The sequence below is a fragment of the Chelon labrosus genome, assembly GCF_963514085.1.
Source record: "Chelon labrosus genome assembly, chromosome: 16".
NCBI lineage: Eukaryota > Metazoa > Chordata > Actinopteri > Mugiliformes > Mugilidae > Chelon > Chelon labrosus.
This window is the reverse complement of record NC_140349.1, coordinates 15918926-15940495: the sequence shown is the minus strand read 5'-3', so window position 1 is coordinate 15940495 and position 21570 is coordinate 15918926. Positions and strand designations below refer to the sequence as shown.

The window sequence follows — 21570 nt, the reverse complement described above, 5'->3', positions numbered from 1 at the left end:
TATGTTTGTCTTTATTTTATCTTTTTACATGCCATCCAGCTCAATATTAGAAATATTTTATCTACAGACACATAAGTGGTTGACATAATTACAGGCTGGATTTTGTTGCTGAAACTGAGAAAGCTTTAAAAGTAAATTAATACATCATGACTGCCTAACCTCTAACTTATATAGTTTAGTCAATGGCTAAATGATGTTTGTGATCTTTACCAGAACTTTTGCATGTTTTTTTTCCCGTTTTATTTAGTGGTTTATGGCTCCAATATTTGGTGGGTACACCAAATGCTTTTTGCAGCTACAGAGGTACGAAAGATGACTCAGGGTTTGGCTAAAATATCTACAAATTACAGTCTTTGTAAGAGCTGTTGATCTCCTCAGAAGCACACCTACCAAGTCAACACAATCTACCTGTAATGGGCAGCTTGTTATTGCCCTCTGACACATTGTGCATTTATTTTGGACTACATGAATTTTGCATGATATTACTCAGGTTCAAGTGCTCAACAGATATTTGTGACCATTTTTGTGGCAACCGTACTTTGATGAAAGGCTCTGTTTATTGAAACTGTCAAAGTGATGTCTGCATGATAGAGGAAGAGCGAACAAAAGTGTACACAAGAGAAAATTGAGATGTACATAAGCTGTGCGCAGCGGAAGTGCACACAATGCAAACAAGTGTGTGTGTGTGTGTGTGTGTGTGCGCGCTTGCTACACACATACAGAGGCAGTTCCTCTGCACTGTGCCGTATAACAGCCCCCTTCCCTCTCAGCCCCACAGCGCTGGGCCGAGTCCCTGAAGGAGAGATTATCCACTGCCGTGTTTGTCAGAGACAGGGAGGGGGTCTCAGCATGGGGCCTCCCAGCCTGCCTTGCCTGGGCCTGCCCCTACTGCCAGCCAGGCCCTTCTCTTCCGCTTGGCACAGCGGGGACTCTCGTACTGAACCAGAGGCCAATTTATCCCCGCCACACTCCCCCGGCAAAATGATTTCTCTCAGTGTTTTGTCGACTCTCGGTCCCAGGGTCCTAATGAGGTGAAATGGATGCCAGTAAGACCAAGGCTGCAAGAGCCGCTTTCATCCCAAAAACAATATCCATCCTCCGCCTCTAGAAGTGGAAAACATTCACTCAAGCTCTGTATTCACGTACATTATTTGTACTGTACTGTATTTCTGTTTTGTGCAACCAACATTTACTAATTTGTGTTGTGCTGCATTGAATTCATGTGAGTAAGATACTTAAAGGATCTGTATGATAAGGCTGGTATAACAGATGGAAGCATGTTAGTCACTATAATGCAAATTATCTGAAGCACTGTTAAAAAGAGTCTATCTTTGAAACTTGAAACGATCAGGCATTAGGTAAATAAAATAGTGAAAAGTCATATCCATAATATTAAACTCTGTGGTTCCAGATAAGGAGATAATATTTAGAACTGACAGGTGGATCCTTAAACATTGGACATCAAGGGTTTGTTGTTGCCTAAGTGTATGGTGTCATCAGGTTGTGACCTTCAAATTAATTGAAATGATTCAAACGATTGCCACTTTGTCCAGGATTGGCAGCCCCAGAAGCTTAAAGGGGAATTACCGTTTTTTTACAACCCGGACCTTATTTCTGGCATTAAAATACGATCGTTTGGTCATACATATAACTTTGGTTTTGAGTTGTTCGGAAGATATTTAGATCCAGCGGAGCGCCGCGCATATCCATATAGTGAGAGTGACTGGGGCACCGAAATGCAGCCTATAAATAACTCATTGTCTGCCGTGAAACTCTCTCATTTCACCAATATTTTTTATGATACGCTGGTGCTAGTCCCCGTTGTGTCCGGAGTTACCTGTTGTCTATTCACGGACGTGCAGTGGTGTGTTGTTCTTTGGCCAGCTGTTGCTCTCTCTGCTTCCGCATCCTCCTTTCAACAAGCTCCTCATCCGTATACTCTGGCTCAAAACGGTAAGGACGTCGATCATAAACAAAGTTGTCATCCACAACCTCAGAATCTGAAAAATATTCATTGATGATAACGGGTAACTCCAGACTCAACGGAGAATAGCACTAGCGTATCATCACAAAATGTTGATGAAATGAAGATAATGCGTTATTTAGAGGCTGCGTTTCGGTGCCCCAGTCACTCCCACTATATGGATATACACAACGCTCTGCTGGATCTAAATATCGTCCGAATGACAAAGTTATATGGGTGAGTAAACGATCGTATTTTATGCCAGAAATAAGGTCCAGGTTGTAAAAAAACGGTAATTCCCCTTTAAGCCCAAGAGCACACAGTTTGATTCTAAAACAAATCCGCAAGAAACCCAAAATTTAGTCCCAGGATCTGCAGCTAACTCGGTGTATGTTTGTGTCCAAGTGCGTGTCTAATATCAGCAGGGGAGGCTGTTAACAAAAACCATTTCCTGCCCCAAATGAACATTAGTGCAAAGTTACAGTTAGTCAATGAACACATAAAAGACCAAGCCTTTTGGAATAATGTTCTGTGATCCTGGGAATCAAAGATAGAGTCGTTTGGTCCAATGATTGGAGAAGACAGCTTTTTAGGAGACTCATACCAGAGAATGATAGATCATGATGGTGGAAATATTATGGTTTGGAGTTGCTCCACTGCCTCTGGGACTGGGCATCGACTGCATCTGCATCATATCAAATAGTGCCAGAATATATCAGTCTGAGTAGTTAAGTTGAACTGAATATAGATCTTTTAATGCAATCTTCATCCTTATTGCAAACCCTCCAATGAATGGCTCAATGAGAAGAAATTACAATTAAAGCCAAGATGTGTGATCAACCTTTTCAACAAGCTCAAATTATGCAATTCTGCCAAGGGGGGAGTCAACACTAACTTCTGATGCCAATGGTGTGCCTACTTTTTTCCGTAGAAGAATATTGCACACCTACTCATAGTTTTGTTGAGTGAACGATTAAAAAAAAATTGCTTGGGGCTTTTATCAGTAAGAGCTGTTTCACAGATGGTCAAAGGTGCAAATATCTAAAAAAGAAAAGTCCATTTCCATGGGAGGTAAACTTTACTTTCTTAACTCTCACAATTCAAGTATTGTACATTAAGCCAAGCACCGTTCTTCTGCATAAATTCAATATCCCTGCTTGGTACTATTGCTGTTATTATCTCAATCAACTTTATATCACAGCCCAACATCCCTCCTGAGTGTGGAGTCTATTCTGTGTGCTCCAGTGTATCTTTTGTCACTAAAGAAAATATATATATATTTTGTTGACGCATGAAATGAATACGTTCATCAAGTGAACTCGGGTTTATACGTGCAGGATACCCTGATCTGTTTATGCCTTTATGACTAAGGGCCCAGGGCCAGATGATTATTCTGAGGGCTGGGAAGTTGGTGAAGTGAGAGAATCGGTAAGTGAGAGCAACAGAGGATGACTTGTGACCATTTTGTTTGTGCTGAAAGCGTTAAGATTGGTCCCTTGTGTTCGACTCTGCGAGGGCTTCGGTGGGCCCTCAGTATTCAGCCTCACACGGATCGCCACGCCGCTCAGAGTCCTTGGACTACTTCTGCTTTGATCCCATTCAATCACTACTTTAATTTGTGCAAGCATTTTTGTATTGTCCCTTCGTGACCCACATGATTCCCCTTGACATCGATGGCTGGTATTGACTGACTTGGACAGAATAGCAATCCGCCGAGTGAATATTTCAACAACATTCAAAGGCTGCATTTTAATCTTTTAAACTGTGGAATATGATACTAAAGAACAGAGAAAAATTAAAGTTGGGCAGAGGAATACTTTCAATGGATTACATCCGGGCACCGTAAACTGATTCTTGTCTTCCTGGACGCCCAGATTCTTCAAAAAGCATTTTCTTATTTGCAAATCCTTTTTCCCTCGTCCCACGCAGTTCTGAGACCACATGCAAGAGAGCAGCCAATGGAACTGTGGCGAGGACTATTTCATAACACTTCATGTTGGGAGATGGCAGATCCATTGTTCTCAAGGCCCACGAGCCTGTGGGCGAGACTCCCTGCTGTGTCTACACTGAAGAAACACACCAGCCACCGGGCTATATTTTCCTCTCTTTTCTGCACACACTGAAGGCTACCGTGACCACTCCGGTTCCCTCTCCCACTGCTGCAGGCCACGCTCACTCAGCTTCTCCCCTCTCCAATCCCTCAACCGAGTGAGCCAGGGTGAAGACTAAGCTGTCTCTGCACAGCTAGGAAGCATGCAGCTGCTACTATAATAACCCTAATTGCACGTTCCTTTTGTTGGGCTGAAATTAGCGGTGGGGCTACAATACTACCACTGAAACCCCCAAAATCCTCCAAAGTAAAGATGGCGGGGTGAGAGTTACAAAAAAAAAAAAAGACACTCAGGGGTACGTTCACCAGTGAGACTGCCAACCCACTGCCGAATGGCCCACACCTGCACGCTCGCACCCCCGCTAAAGTAAACACAGATAATAAGGTATAATTACTTTAGAAAATAATAACGAGGAGCAACCCTCCAGACCCCCCTACTCGCAGTGACAAAGGGCTGCCTGTTTATTGTGGGGGGTGAAACAGCCCCAAAGGACGGCGGCGAGTGCCCTATCAAAAGACCTGAGGGCCCTACTGAGGGTCCCTTATAGGACAGCCATCAGTGTCAAGGAGGACTTGGGCTTTTAAGTCTCTTCCAGCCTAACTGCCTCAATTAACCAGTATGGATTGACCACGGGCTACTTTTTGAGCTCCATTCATGCTCACCTAAATTATCCTGTGTTGTCGTGAATGGTTTACCCCCTTTCCATAGATCAGAAGAAACTAAAAATTATACCCATAATGTGATGTGCAGCGTGAAATAAAGGTTATACAAAAGAAAAGATAAGAATGGGCAAAGTGTGCGATATGTTATTTATGAAAAAAAAACCTTACGGAGAGAGCGTAACAATGCATGCAGCCATAGATCGTTTCAAATATGGCTGAATCGCCTATACACCATAAGAGTCTGGACGTACCATACAGCACACAGTCACCCAGTCACCTGCATTTATACAAATGTGCCATCATTACATCAGAAAACATGCTTATTCGATTAGTGGCAGAAAGTTTGATAAAAAGATTGACGCCACTCTCACATGTGTCTACTGAGCAGGAGCAAGCAGAAGGTTAGCTTAGCTTAACATTTTAGTAAAAACGTTTTAGACAGCATCAGATATAGGCTACAAGAACAACAAAAAGGTTATTAGCCTAGCAGTCAATGTGTGTGATGAGCACCAATTAGCATTAGCATTGGCTGAGCATGGCTTTGTTAAACCGATGTAATCACCTAATTCTGTGTTACACATTGTTAGCTAACTTCTTTTCAGCTAGCTACTATTTCTGGACACTTCTTTTCGAAACCCATGGGCGGTAGGCCACATTTATATCAAATGATGTGATACTGAAACAGTCAAAATGGGTCACATTTGGTTTATTGGTCCTATAACTGCCTTTCTGTGTATGTGGTCTTTATGTATTGTAGTATGAACCGTTAACATGGGTGGAGGAGCACCGATCCTGCTGTGTCACCGCAGACATGGTGTTCAGCAATTCAAACCAAAGGCCCAAAAAAGTGCTGTTTAGTTAAAAAAATAATAAAAAAAAAGGCATAAGATGACACCAGCTTGATGAATAGAAAAGTGAAAAAGTGTTCACTTTAAGAGTTCAGAGTACCACTTTGGCTCAAAATCCCACAGCTGTGGTTGAGGGGAAGATCTCAAATGGAAATATCTGACTCCACCTAGTTACACATACAAGAAACAGATACAATATCTGGGTTGTGTTTCATGCTTTTCTCGGACTGGTTTTCTGAGTGCCATCACATCTCAGCTGAAAACGTGGATAAACTCATCCGAGCATGTGAACATGACACTGGATGGCTCAGACAGTGTGGGATCACGCCACGGCCTCACTGTCACTTAAATCCGTCCAGACTTTAACCCGGTCTGACATGTTGGCACACAGAAAGAAACAGATGGGTATGTTTCAGTTTAACGCCACAGTATCCCTGTGAAAATACAAGACTTTGGTTTGATGTCAGGACAGATTATGAGTGCCCTGTCTCAGTTGTGCAGTTTATGACATGATCCATCTTGCAGCCCTTTGACGGATAAATGTGTAATTTTACAAAGTTTGAAAGAGTATATAGTCTGTAGCGCCCCACAAAGCCATAACTACATATCTTTGCAGAGAGCAAAATCTGATTTACTGACATCTTTGTTTCATTACATAAAAATGATAACTGCGGAACTACGAGACGACCCAAATAGCAGTGATTTGCTCATATTTTCCTGTTCTTTCTATTTTGATGCTGTAATATTTTAGTTCGGCAGAAAGGTAATTAGCCAAACTGCCATCTTTGCATCTGGTTGCGTGGCAGCGCACGATTTGCTGCAGTGAAGCAACCTTTACACGTTTAAATTGATTTAATGAGAGAATAACAGCCCGTGAGTTTAAATGGACAAGACAGCTATTACCCTGCAACCTTTAGATTTTCCAAACACAGAGTGCAGTAACAACATTGTTTTTAAGGTCAGTGGAAAGGATTAAAAATCATATTAGTGACAATTTGACTATTTCCATTGAAACGTCTGATATTTTCTTTCCTTAATGTTGCAGTTTATTCGGTGTTTTAGTCGGTCAAAGAAGAGCTATATGATCAGCATCTGCGAAATGGCAAAGCAATGCTACTTTACTCATCAATGAGCATCCCCTGTTAATAAGTAATAAGTCTGCTAGCAGCTGTGAAATAAGAAGTAGTAGCACTCACTGAGTAAATGTTTAGCATCTGGTTAACACAAAGTCTTGTGGAGTCCAGTACTTTTATCAACACAAAGAAGGGATAATAGCTGCTGTGATTAAGGGTCTAATGTAAAGTGAATCAGTGTTGCATGTGAGTCATCCTCGTGCCATCATTAATGTGCAACCGAGCCGAAGGGCCCCGCGAGGATGGCAGCGTGTTTTTAACTGTGACGTCTGAGGCAACAACGCCCCCCGCTGCGCTTCCTTCCCGTACGCCCATGATACCTGGCAATTAGGGGAGTTTGTTTTCTATTTTAACTCCCGGATTTTTGTCCCCTCCCAAACCTTCAATATATTTGAACACACCGGATCAGCCATCCACCTGTCCTGCTGCACTTAAAAGCATTGGACAGTGAAGGAAGAGGAATTAACAGGGGGGACAATTTAGACACCGACGAGGCTTTTTTCCGCCAGAGCAATAAAGCACACTTGATGTTATTATCATCTGTGGTGAATTAACAGGCCCCTGATAATTGTAATTAATCAATCACCGGGTTCGCTCATGCACTCGCGTGAAACCCAACATCACGGTAGCTCAACCGGAGTAGTGTTGACCTACAAGGAAATCGATGAGCAGCCATGATTCATGGAGCTTCTTTGGGTTTGATCAAGTCATTAGAGCGTGCTTAATCACATGTCACAAAGCAAAGGGAAACAACCGCAGGAAAAAAAAAAGGTCCCCTTAAAGATCTTTAACATTGCACAATGCAATCCGGGTTAACATATAAAGGGTGCGGGACCAATTCAAGCCCTCGAATCACATCGATCATCTTCACCGCACTCACCCAAAACCGCCACCACTTCACTGTGTGGCCGAGCTCAAAACAATAGCACATGTTTAAAAAGAGAGAACAATGACAGACAAACTCATAAAATAGGACATAACATTCTCCATCTCCCCCTTTAATGTCTTTGGATTTCATCACTCTCTTTCTTTCCCTCTTTCACACACACACACACATGCGCGCACACACACACGTCTGGAAATGCTGGGTGGGAGGCCTTGGCCGAGCCACAGTCGATTGGTCCCAGTCCCAACAAGGAAACAATTAATCATGTGTGAGCGGCTGTCTGAGTGTCTGCTCTCTGGACAACAACAACACTCAGCCATTTATCTCCCCTCAAGGCAGGACAGCCAGCCAGCACACCATTCAGGCATGCACTCTCTCATCCTCGCACACGCACACACACAGATGTGGAAGAAGAACAAAGATGCACATACACTTAATGTACAATGAACACCACGTGCAAAGGAGGAAACGCGCAAATGTGCAGAAATCGCATTAATGCAAGCACATGGACACTTGAAACCGCAAATGTGCACTACGCTTGGCGATGCAAGAACACACACACACACCCACACACAGGTGCTTACTGCTTTGTCATTCTAATCAGGTAGATGTCAGCACTTCCTAATGGTCACGATGACATATACAGGGGCTACATGCTGCTGGCTCACTGCAAATCCCCGAGATCAAAGACAGACAAACAACTCAACTTTCCTTCATATTTCATTTGAGGGTGATGCCTTTTTACCACTGTTGCCTTTGATATTTTGGACTCTGTTTGCTGTTCATTACGCAAAAAACAAAATGGAAGGACTGGGGTATTTTTCTTGCACTCTGCTTAGATGATGGAGCAAACTTGAGCTGACAGTCATGTCATTTTAGGAAATGTAGTCCTCTCTAATTTAACTCTTGGTCCACCAAAATGGCAAGGCAGGTTAGGAGTGAGCAAAAACAGGCGGAATGAAGTAGGAAATTTGTTGTTTATTCCTCCCTGCTGCATCTACCTCAGACAGGGGGTGGTTTGTGAGTGTAGGTGTGCGGACTTGAGTATCCAAACATCTATGCTGGTGCAAGCATGTGTATGTCTGTATACGTGCTAGTGAACGTCCAACTCTGTGGGGGGAAGAAAAAGCGCCTAAACCTCAAGTGAAGCAAACAAAGAAACTGGTGTGTGTTTCAGGATGGGGCATCTGGATGGCATCAGGAAAGCCTGGCAGATTGGTAGTGACACAGGTTACTCCCGAGGTCCCTGGTGAGAAACACATCGCTGCAGTCTGCAGCGGGGATGGAGCTTTGAAGCGCTACTGCGTAAAACAGCGCATCTGCATTCCACTGTTTTCATGCAGTTAAAGTTTTTTTTATTACACCACCACCAACCACTGGTGGAGGATAGGGTTGCATTCAGCAGGTGGACCATTGCTAAAAGAAGACAAGGTTGCAGAAATGTCTACACACAGGGGGGATCACATTGACATTTTCGCACTGTTATAATGTATTTGAAGGACTTATATGTTTCATCCATGACTTGCTGCTTTCTAGCGAAGAGTTCAATGAGAAGATCAGACCCTCTCACATGTCTGCATGAAAAAAAGAAGCTTCCAATACTGGCTGGTTAGCTTAGCTTAGCTTAGCAAGAAGATTGAAAACACAGGGCACAGCAAGTTTGGCTCTAGAAAAATCAGCTACTGTTACATTTACATCAAATGCCAATATGATCACAAATGCCAATATGATCATTTGTACATTTTTACAAATGCCAATATGATCATTTGTACATTTTTGCTTATACTATTCTATTTTATCTTACTAGATTTTATTCTACTTATTTTTTTATTTCTGTTTTATTTAATTTAATTTTTTCTTTTTATCTGAGGTTCTTAAGAGTGTGTTTTTTATGTACAACTAAGCTACTGTGACCAAGCAATTTCCCTTGTGGATCAATAAAGTTTATCTAAGTCTAAGTCTAAGTCATTTAAAGTTACTTATCTTTATGTCGTTTATTTAATACGTGCAAAACAGAGCTGTAAAGAAGTCACATTGACAGTCATGTGTTTAGGGTATTCCTTGGAAGAACGCCATAATTTCCTGGTGGCTTCCAAGATTTATGCTAATCTAAGCTAACTGACCGTTAGAATAGTTTCTGTTTCTGTACATTTTCACAAATGGTATATATTAAATTAATATACTGTAATTGAGTTGTGTCTTTGCATTTCTTACATTGAGGTCTTTCAACCGTCTAGATGCCAAAGGTTGCCTAGTACTGGTGTTCCTGTGACCTTATGGCTACCGGTTGAACATCAAGCATTTTCTCTACATCAGTTCAGCATCTTGGATCAAATGTACTGTTGAGATGAATGTTCAACCCAAATCTATCAAATACAAACATTTAAAATGACTCTATTCACGCTGCACTGTAAATAATCCTGCGCCGACTAGAACTTCCATTAAGTCATTTTGACAAATGGGACCATCATTCTCTCACTGCCTCTTCCTTCAGTCCAGGTGGCTGCTCGACAGGAAGAGGAACAGGAAAGGACTTAAAGATTTGCTGCTGTTCTCATTCTCCTTCAAAGACAAATGGCCCTCTGATAATTTCCCACAATGCTCCTTGCACGGAGGCCTCTGTGATCAGTGGTTATGAGAAAGTGCAGGAATCTGACAGACAACTGCCTCGACTCAAGAGGAATAGGGGAAAAAAAGGAGGTAAGCCTCCTCTCTTTTTGGTAACCCTCATTCTCTAGGCCTGGTCGCTCTACTTTTGCGGGAAGCATCTGGGTTCATTTATCCCAGCCCAGGCATCCTGGAGGACCCCTTTGCCCTCTCAGGTTGCAGGGTCTGAGCATGCTCCAGTGTGGGTCCTTGTTGTTGTGAAGGAGAGGAGCTCAAGCCTGCCCACTAGCTTGTCTGGACCATCTCAAAGTTCCCACCAACCCCAACCCCTTCTTTGCCAGGCCCCTGGCCCATCCCAGATGCCCCGAAGCATGGTTAGTGTAGCGTTTCATCTGAACTGAAAGATACTAAACAGATTCATTCAGAAGCTACAGCAAAGACGCCTTAAGGTTTTGGAGAATTTCATGACAGATGGAAAAGATGGGGGAGTGGGTGTGGCTGCTTTTAACTTTCTGTGCCTCAAATCTTCACGAACACACGCGTCAACATATGCTTAATGAGACAAGTGGACTCTGAATTACATCTGCAGGAAATGCGCTCCTCAAGACTGCAGGTGGGACGATGTCCATACTGTTTGATATCCACAGTCCACTTTATGCCAAACGTCAGTCCAGGTTATCACGCCCCACAACTGAATGGAAGCAGAGTGAGTCTGGCTGGTTACTTAGAGTCATTGAGAAGTTATTCAAACACCCAGTTATTATGGTGTAAACAAAGGCGGCTTGTCACACGCTATTACAGATATGGTGTTTACAAGAATGCCACTTTAATGCAGTGCATGTTATGTACGATGATTAGGAATAGTGTTTGACAACCTGATTGGGGTAGAGTAAGTAGATTATAAGATGTACTGCTTTGTTGGTAGTCAGGCAGCAGAGTATGCAGAGAGAAGTCTGTTATTTTGCTAATAGGCTCCCTATATGATGGATAAAGAAAGGACATAAAAGCTGCTGCATGTATTTGCACAAACAATGTTTTTTTTTAATAGCAGTTGTGTTGAAGAACCTTCAGTGAAAGAAAGAAAAATAAACTTAAAAAGCACATTTTTGTCTTGTATGTGCAACATATTAGATGGAGGCTGATTTCACAAGATGGTCACATCATTTCTCTGCTCACCACCTTCTTGTCCTTTATGCAAAACAGATTTGTCTGAGTCATCCCACAGTATCTGAGCAGACTGTCTGCCGTGTGGTTTTGGTGACACTCCTAAGTCAAATGAAATTCTCTGGCAAGTGTTAAGTTTGCAATGCTTTATTGTTGCACAAAAGGATTGTTTTCACCTCTGAGCTGAGCACAACTGGAAGGACTTTGGCATGAATACTTATCCCAGATGAAACAGTTAAGGTTATTAGTGGTGAAGTAAAAGTGTTGCAGGTTTGTGTCCATCATATCCAGCATCATGCTGCTATTTGCGCTGTACTCAGTTCCTTATCAGAATAGGCCTGCTGTATATACAGCTATTCAGAGTTTTAGATATTTTTTTAAAATCTTATTTAACTCTTGGAATTCTGTAATATATGAAACCTGCCATTTCATTTCACTGCTGCTGTAGCAGTATATTAAGCATCTAACAAATAAAAACCTAGGACCTTAAATCTGAGAAATGCATCATAAGAATATCAGCAGGAATTAAAAAAATAAAAATTAAGATTTAGGTTAGATCAGGGCCTTTCAAATTGGGATTTTGCCAAAATATTGGTAGAGAAATATTATGCAAAGCAGTTCTGCTCTATGCGCCTGCTGTGTAGAGTGCAACAATACGATACGATGCAGTACGAACATGGCAACTTGCCATTCAACTCCCAATACGATATGTCATGATACGATAAGATACGATACATCACGATACAGTACGATATATTATTTAATGTTACGTTGCATCATACATCACAATACGATACGATACATTATTTAATGTTATGTTGCATTGCAATATAAACATGTAAACTTACCATTAACCTCTCCAGCAGTCTTGGAAACCTTGTTTTGACAAGTGACAGATAATACATTCCTTGGTTGTTTCCACATTTCATCTCTCTTCAGTTTTGTATCTCCATCACACACATTTTAGAATGACATTGGGAGTAGTGCGAGTGACTGAGAAACTATATTCTCGAGCTGTGGAAAACAGGACAAAGCCACTGCCACAAGCTGCCTTTTTTCAGGTAAAAATCTCTTACAAATTTGAATCTCATTACCATATTATGAATACGTCTTTGGGAATCCATTAAGCATTTTCTTGCCTAAAGCTACAATAAGACTTCACATTCAACCCAAAAACGAAATGTAAGAGTGAGGAATAAGAATAAAGCCCCAGCAAGAACATTACTTTAAAGCTGTTTTAGCTCTTTCAGTCCACTTAAGAAGAGGCTGAAAAAGATGTGAGTGACTGACAGATGATAGCAATAAAAGTAAGAACAAACTGGCCATTTTACTGCAGTCAGGCCATTTGAGAAGGGATTATTAACTTGTCAGCATTTCAAACTGAGACACAACTTTTTCTCCTCCAAAACACATCCCCATGTCTCTGTTACTTTTATTAGAAAGTCTTTAAACCTTTTGACCCCTAAGGGCCTCCGTTATTGGCTGTTAATAGGGACACGCGGGTCAGTGGGGAGACCCTAAGTGCCCTATTAATCATTTGTTTAGAGCTCGAACCTATTTTTGAAGTTCTGTGTTTAGTGTGGGTTAAAAATAGGAGGAGGTAGATTGAGACAGCCGTCCGCCACTCATTGCTCAAGCTGTCAGGACACGTGGGCCCTTGGGGACGCGGGCAGGAGACCCCTCAAGCCATGGAAGTTCAGAGGTCGCAGGGTTTATTATCACCCATTTGCGTTTTTGGGTGGTTGACACAGTCATTTTGGTTTGCTTCTCTAAAAATAGAGCCTGTCTTTGCAAAAGCTTTTGTAGACAGCCAATCGTGATTTCACACTTGAGTGTCATTTTTCAAGGCGTTTCTGCGCAAACAGTCAAGCGTTTCACATTCAAACTGCTACACGTTGCAGTTTACATGCCTCAAATAACCGTTGCAGGAATGATACAAACGCAAAGCAACTGCTACTACATGCTTCCTACACTAAATGCCACAAGTAAGTGAGTTGTTTGCTAGCAGATTGACAGTGATGGGAAATAAATGTCACCGGATCAAATCATTAATCTTGTCAAATATTGTCATATGACTGGAGAAAATACAGGTGTGGAGATTGCATCGGCTGATAAAACATTACTTACAGCCATTTTTCCAATAAGCGATGGACCCGGTGCTGTCAATATTTGGAGGGGATGCAAGGTATGCCCTGGTGAAGGCCATTTTGCGAGGAGCAGAGAGCCTGCTGGGAAAAATACAGTGGTTCATGCTGGGTCTCCGGGAAGCTGAAAAGCCGCCGGCAAAAAGCTATGAATTATTTTGAGCGCAAAATACATTTTCTTTGAAGACTGTCGGGCCATTAGAGCCCTTTTGCTCCCTTTTAAATTGTTTTTATGCTGTGAGTAATGTTAACCTTTGCTTTTGTAGTCATGAAATTCTCTCTGTACCTTTTCCCTCCCGGCACAAAACACAGATGGGCTGGAAAAGCTGGAAATAAAGTATAGGAACCATTTACTGTGAGGGAAGAAGAAGCGTGAGGAAGGAACTAAGGCTTTCATACTTATATCTACAGAACTCTGTTCTTTAGTAGTTTGGACTACTAAAGAATAAACCTACACAAAAACAACCATGTTTGATACATAATAAAGGCTGGAGTAGATGTAGAAAAAAAATCTTTGGTGCTTCTGGAGGGCAAAAATAATTTCACAATGATATGATAGGAGGTATAATTAAGTCCCATAACACACACAGTCCTGAACATAATGGTGATTATTCATTGCCGATGTTGCTGTGACCAGAAATAAATTGGAAAAATATAAAACCCCAGGTACAGACAGATGAAAGGCTGACCTCCTACCCTTTTTTTTTTTTTTATTGTGAGCTCCCTTTAAATCTTAAGTTCTGTTCATGGGTTTACTGAGCAAGAGTGCACTCTGCAAGTGTACTAGATGAAAATGAAAAGAAAAAAAAGTAAATAAAATGAAATCTAGATCAGATTCAGTGTCTGTGTTATTGGTTCAGGATTAAGTATGTCATTTATCGACCTAGGATTGACACACTGGCTGCTGCACTGTATATATAATAAAATAATAGTCTATAAACTTCACACATCAAAGCCACTTTAAAGCTTTCCAAAGAGGTCTGGCAACATTTTATAAATAACACGATATATTAAATGACAGTTTTAAGAAAGATTAATACAAGTCACAGTAGCATATACAGAAGCTGTCACACAGACACACATAAACAGATCAATGAATGGATCTGACAGACACGAGCCGCTGACCACTTGACCTCTCGGGCCCCGCACCACGTGCACAGCTGATCCCCTCTCATCCTGCTTTCACTGCGCCCGGCGCGTGATCTCCATGGGAACGTCGTCACGCAGGAGGAAGTGAACGCCACTATCTGACAGTGAGCTTGCTTAGCATGGCAGCAAAGGTAAGCAGCTGATGAGTTTTGCTCCCCTGCAACATCTCTATGAAAAGGAGCACCCGGATGATGTGTGCTCGGTTGGGTCGGGTGTGTCTTGCTCTCCGCCTGTCGGGACGCGTGTCCGGCGGGGTCGCTAACCGCCTGTTAGCCCGTTAAGAGGATGTGCTAGAGTTTAACTCCGACCATAATGACATTGAGGCTTTACTCTAGCCGGTTAGCTAGTTAATGTCCACTCGGCTAACAGCTTCTGTGTTAAATTGACTCAGCTCCTGTTTCAGCAGTGATGCTACATTCAGTCAGGGTAGTTTGTCGTTTTTTTAAAATGCACTTCCACACTCCTTTCGCTCATTTCACGCCCAATTCCCAGTTCACTTAGTGCTAATAAGCAGGCTGCAGTCACCTGTAACCTTGGTTAGCATCATGCTATGTCCTGTCATGAACTACCTGTGGATGCCAGAAGTTCTGATGGAGTCGAGGAGATGTTTAAACACGGCTGTAGTGTCATTATTAAATTCAACTAGGATTTCCAGAAACTTCTATACAACATACATTTACTTAAAAAAAGAAGAGCCGAGCAAAATTGATTCTCAATTACATTCATTTGGCAGTTCATTACGTACTAATGCATTCTTATATTTTCGTGGTCTTACACTAATTGAACATTGAATCATGTTGTGTTTCACATGTTTCTATTATTTTGACAACCCCATTTTAGTGGGCTAGGCTAATTAACAGAAATACTTTAGTGTTTAATTCAATCCACCTGCAGCACCACCTGTTCCACAATGATCATACAGTTGAATTGCCACCTTTCTTAAACAGTTTCAGCATCAGCTGAATATTGCAACAGCCATGAAGCGGATTTAGTGCAGGACTGTTGCATTGCAAGGTTGGAGGTACATTTTTATAAATGCAAGGTTTGCTTACTGTTTTTTTTTTTTTTTCTTTCCAGAGCGTTTGAACATAAGCAACAAGCCTTCTTCATTTACTGGAGACAGGTGCCATCATTTCAAAGGGACAGAATGTCCTCTGATGGCATCATATTCTCACAGCCCTTTGCAAATATATACCACACCCGCCTCCACCTTTATTGTAAACAGCACTGCGCCTTACAGTTAGACTTTTTTGTTTCTTTTTCAGTTCCATATCATAATAACCCTGCTGTTTATACATATGCTTATTTAACTTCTAACTTTGTAAATATGGGAAACCTGTCTGTGTTCTTCTCTGGACATGATATTGCACCTCATAGTAGTTTAGTCCCATGGCATAGTTATCTTGTTGTTCATATACCTGCTGTTTTTTGCACCTGCTATTTGCACATTTCATTTCACTCCTGCTGCACCTGTACATTATGTACGTGACAAATAAAAACCTTGAACCATGATACCTTTCCTTAAATAATACAGTCCAATAAATGTCCCATGACTGTAGACTGTCTAATCACCTGCCTCCGTAAACGTCAGTCTCCGAAGGATAAAAATTCCTGTTGTGTTTAGCAGGTCGTCGCTCCAACTTGTGACAAGACTTTGCAAGCATACAAAGGTTTGCTTACGGGTCATGGGCCAAAAAAAGATGGTTGTACAGTGTTGCACAACCAGGATGATAATATAAGTGCGGCACAGCATTGATACAAAGTGGGACACTGTATTCAATGAAATCGTATTCACAAAATATTCACTTTCTGTTTCGCAGGCAGTTCTGCCTAGGAGGGCCGACCCCGCCGAGCTGAAAGTCATTTTTGAAAAGGTGGGAATATGCTTATGTATTTTGTTTTCTCTTTTGTGTTTGTCTCTTATCAATGAAGCTTTTTACTAATTTTTCGATTTGTGTTTTCTTCTTTGTCAAATTGTGAAGCTCAGCTTGTGTTTGTATCTTTTTTTTTTTTAAAATTTTTCCTCTATACAGTACGCCAGCGTCAACAAGAATGACGAGCGGTTCATGTCACCGCAGGACTTCGTGGGCCGTTTCCTCCATGCCCACACGGACATCCGGCTCTCGGACGAGGCCACGAAGCTGCTGGCCGGAGTGGTTGACCAGAAGAAAGATGGGTTGGTGTAATGCTTCGCTTTTGGTATTCTGATATTTCACGTAATAGGAATCCGATAACTCTCTGTAGTAAGTGGAACGATGTGTCACGCATGATTTCATAATTACAGAGAAAATACGGCAATAGATTTTGTTCCTAAAATTACAAAAACAGAAGTGCAACAACAGAGTCCGTCACGAGGATCATCATCATTACAGTTTGAAAATATCTCTGTTGCCAGTATAAGAGTGAAAATCCAATTTCTCTTTCTTTCAGCCACACATGTATCTGTCCTTATTAATATTATTTGCTCATGACAGACTCTTATTAAAGCTATTAGTGCTTAGATTGCGTATCTGTTTGATCTTGTATGACTACCCTCCTAGTGTTATTTTGCATTTTATAAACAAACCTGTGAGTCAATCCTTTGGTGTAAAAATGCACAGAGAGATGGTCATACATGAATTACATAGCAAAGAGACATCAAACCACCCAAGGCCCCTTTCAGGTGTTTCCTCCTTTGTAGATACTCCCCCAATTTCACACTTACTCCTCCCCCCATCCATCCCCACCACCCCTGTTTTTTACATTAATATGTATGTATTTAATGATACATAATGATGGGTAATAAAATGTTAGGGTAAGTCAAAAAAGATAAAAAAAAAAAAACACATTGCCATGGTAACCACCTGGGCTTCTACAAAGAGCAAAGTGCACATGGCTGCGTAGTTTCATGCTATTACATCTGCTTTAAGGTGTGTGTTGAGTGTGTGTGTGTGTGTGTGTGTGTGTGCGCCTGCATGCGCAGAGGACGGCGAGATGGAGTAGTGGGGGTTTTTGGAATTGGAAAAAGAGAGAAAGCGAGGCGCACACACACACACACACGCACGCACATGAAAAAAACACACATGCACTGTAATTGCCCATGCTATTCAGGAGCACTCCGTTGCTTTGTGCGGCTTTGGTGCAGGATAAATGGTGGCCGTGGCATCAGGGTAAATCTATTAGGGAAACCATGGCCCAGGCTTTGTATCTAAACCTCATTTTGGTTTTGTGGAGGGGAATGGAAATGATACGGGGCAAAACAGGGGTAAAAAAAAAAAAAGAGAGTCGTTTATTTTATCTCTTTTCTCCCAAATAATGTTTAGACCTTGGTTTAGATATGATTCTCTTTTTCTTTTTTCTTTTTTTCTTTTTTTTACAGTTGACACCGTAAAGGCCTGATGATGATGATGCTTATACTGGTTTGTTTTTCCCCCTGAACTTAGATAAGAGACATGATTTGTTGAGAGAAAGAGTCCGGATGACTATTTTGCAGACCTGCGTCTCGCGAACACGAAACAAATGGAAAGCAGAGACGTGGCAGCGCCAGACGCGTCACGTTGAAGCAGAAAATACAAGCGCGTTGTTTTTTCAAGCGCTCAGCCTTATGAAACGTCGTGAATGGAACGAGGAGCAAGACAAAACAAACCACTTTAGCGGCCGTATTTTCACCCGGCTTGCCCTGATCTCATGCAAATATGCGTTTTGGGTGGTATATGAGGGCAGTATATTTGACGCTTAGTGCGCGTGCTGCTGCTTTTGCCAGGTGGGACTCCATTTCAGCAAGATGAGTCTGGGGTAATAGATTTAGCAGGGGGTCGGATGGCAGCCAGTGTGTTCGCTTACTTTCGCGCTGGAGTCTGTCTGTGTGAGCAAAATTTTACTCAGATGCCGGTGTGTGTCAGAGTGCGTATGTGATGTGTGTGTGTGTATGTGTGGGGCGATGTAAACAGTGAAAATGCATTTGTCTGCCTCCCCCTCTGTGACTGTGTAAATCAGGGGATATAGTGACAGTCCTAACAATCTGTTATGTGGAAATCACTTTTCTCCCTCTTATTCTCGCTGCTCCCAGTGAGACAGAGAGACAGATAGGTAGACGGATCAAGAGAGACGGAGACTCTGGAGGGTGGAGAGGCCTCAATTTCAGGAGCTCTGACATACAGAAGATGGTTTAAAGATTTTCCTCTTTCAGTCGGCGTGTTTACGGCCTCTCTTTTCTGGCTTTCTTTACATTCCTCCTCTCCGATCGCAACTTTCTTTACACTCACACACCATAATGCACTCCGAGCTGCCTCCATTTCAGTTGGCTTTTTTTTCCGACTCCCTACCTTTCAGCCTCTCTATTCCTTCTTCCCTCTGATATTTTGATAGAGGCATCCGTTCAAGTGTGAAAAAAAAAATAAATCCACTTCCCCCATAGACTCTTGGAGGCTTGAAAAAAGGAAAAAAACTTTGTTAAGGGAGCGTGCTGGGAAAATAGCAGTCTGCCAGCGGCTGTGGGCATTCTGGACTTGGGCTGGTGGGTGTCCACTCCTAGAAACTGAACAGATACTGGCAGCTCGCGCTCACCTGTGTGTGTGTGTGTGTTTTGGGGTGTGTCTGAATGTCTGCGTGCAAGTACGCTTTGGGTGGGTGGAAGGCTGTCAGTAACAATGCCAAGATGCCAGGGACAGGGGATTATTGAATCCCCTCGAGGCCCCTCTCTCCCACTACTATCAACGAAGGAGAGCTGTCTTTCTATCAGCCGGGCCCAAACCAACACCGTGCATTTATGTTACTGGTAAACAATGTTTCCAAGCCTGGTTTTTGGTTGAGAGGATTGTATTTAGACGCCCGCTGAGAGGCGGTAAAAGCTGGGCGACGGAGATAAAAACAAAACAAAAATATATGGAATATGGAGATTTTATGTCAGATAGACGTATCAAAGTCGGTTTAAATTGCACTGTATTGGCATCGTAACAAAAGTGCCATTCAGCTGTCATCCATAGAAGTCTCTGTTTATGTCTCGTGTGTGACATGTGTTGTTTGATGCATGTCACAGATACGTAGATTCCCGTTCAAAGATTTAACAAATCCCGCGCGGGGAAGCAAGTACACAGCAAAAAGAGGAGATGCCATGGTATAGTATCACATTAGCCCTGTCAGCAAAGTTCATCCCAGGCTGCATACATGGAAAGGCCAGACCTGGACACATGCCATAACAGTTGATGGTTGGGAGATGCTGTCGGTTGATTTGATTATTGAGCTTGTTGGGGTTGCGCCTGCATAGAAAAAAAGCCCCAAAACAAACGATGGCCTCCCCCCCTCGTAATCATTTTTGCAGCCGTCATGGCGCTGCTAATCAACCATCATAAGCTTCATCCCCGGCTACGGAGTTGTGCGTAAATGCTTGCGAGTATGAGGAATGCATCTCTTGTGTGTGTTATGGAGATGCCCCCTGGATCTTGTCTGGACTCCCCGGCCTAAACCGTAGTCCAATCCCTTCGTGATCAGCAGCCGTCTCAGTTACAGTAATATGCTGATTTTCCATGTCTGGGAAAACACAGACGGGATGACCAGCGAGCATGAAAACTGATGCGTGTGAATAATAAAAAAAGAAAAAGAAAAAGAAATCTGACATTTTCCCCTTGCTTCTTTCTGGGAACACTAGTGCTCTTTGCACTACAGCCTGTACCTGCTTTAACTCCTTTATTAACCTCTCTGAGGTATAATTTCAGAGTGTACTATACACGTGTCACAAAGGAATGCTCATTGTTGGAGAGTTTGATAATATTCCAGCGGTGTGAGCGGCGATAGTACTGGCTTTGTTTTTAACAGTGGATCCACGGTCGCAGCGGTGTGCTTTTGTGCCCCCTTCCACCTACTTGCCATCAGCAGGGCCCTGCTCTTAAGAACTACCCGCTTAGTTAATAAAACAATTAGTCCTGCCTTTGAAACAACGACAGCCGATTTCATTTGCCACCGAGGAGAGCTGTGTGCTCACTTTTATTCCCTCTCATTTTTTCCTCTTTGTTCCTCCGCGGCTCCTTTTTTCCCAACACACACAATTCTTTTCTCGGATTGTATTGACGCTATCGTGCGCCTATGTATTTCCGTGGTTTTATTGAAAGCAGGTATTAATCTGGGTCTTTTGTATTCACTGATTTACATATCTTGGGTTTTCATGAATGTTTGGAAGGAGGAAAAGCGTTTTTGTAGAGTACATTCAAAAGACTTTAAAGCTAGTAATCTAAGCACGGATATACCTCTGGGTTATATTTTGATAAGAAGTGCTTTTGTCTCCCTCAGTTTCTTCTATATTGTATTGTGTTACAGTATGTATAAAGTACATGTAAGGATGCACACAAACACCCACATGCAAACCTGAAACTCTCCAAGGCCAAACAAACCCCTCTAAATTTCATCAGTAACATAATTAATTACAGCAACCAGGAAAATGTAATCATTGCACCCCGTCCCCATCCCTCCTGCTCGCCACACTCCCCCTCGGAAATTGAAATAGGTTTAATAGATGGATGCTCGGGGACTGCTCATTAGCGCTGACCCCTCCTGTAATTATCAGATCCATTTGTGAAATTCATAATGGACTTATGGCAACCGTGAACCCGGGCCTAAATAAAGGCTAGCCTGCGTGGTCCAGTTCCCCACTGCGAGACTCTCCCGAGGGGGCTCTCAGTGAGTTCGCACAATGCCGATGTTTATGTTTACTTTTGTTGTTGTTGTTGATGATACATGTGGACGTTTGTGTTACTGTGGAGAACCAGGAGACACAAACACATTTAGCAAAATATTTACAAAGACAGGAAGCCGTACAATGAGAAAAGTAATCCTTCGTGTTTACTTTTCATGTCAGAGTTGTGGCGAACAAATCAGGTTCATTTACATTTTTTCCCATCCTGGCTTCTCTCGACTTTCACATATTAAGTT

The 21570-nt window shown here is 42.3% G+C and overlaps 1 protein-coding gene across 1 annotated transcript in view; it reads left to right on the top strand.

The window, feature by feature from the left end:
- Window positions 1-14786: 14786 nt before the first annotated feature.
- Window positions 14787-21570, top strand: part of slc25a13 (solute carrier family 25 member 13) — a gene marked incomplete at its 5' end in the record, with an annotated part of 45990 nt that continues 39206 nt past the window's right edge. Inside the window, 3 exons of the mRNA XM_084562630.1 lie at window positions 14787-14798; window positions 16488-16541; window positions 16701-16843. Of these exons, the coding sequence (XP_084418756.1) occupies window positions 14787-14798; window positions 16488-16541; window positions 16701-16843 (209 nt within the window). The remainder of the gene's footprint in view (window positions 14799-16487; window positions 16542-16700; window positions 16844-21570) is intronic.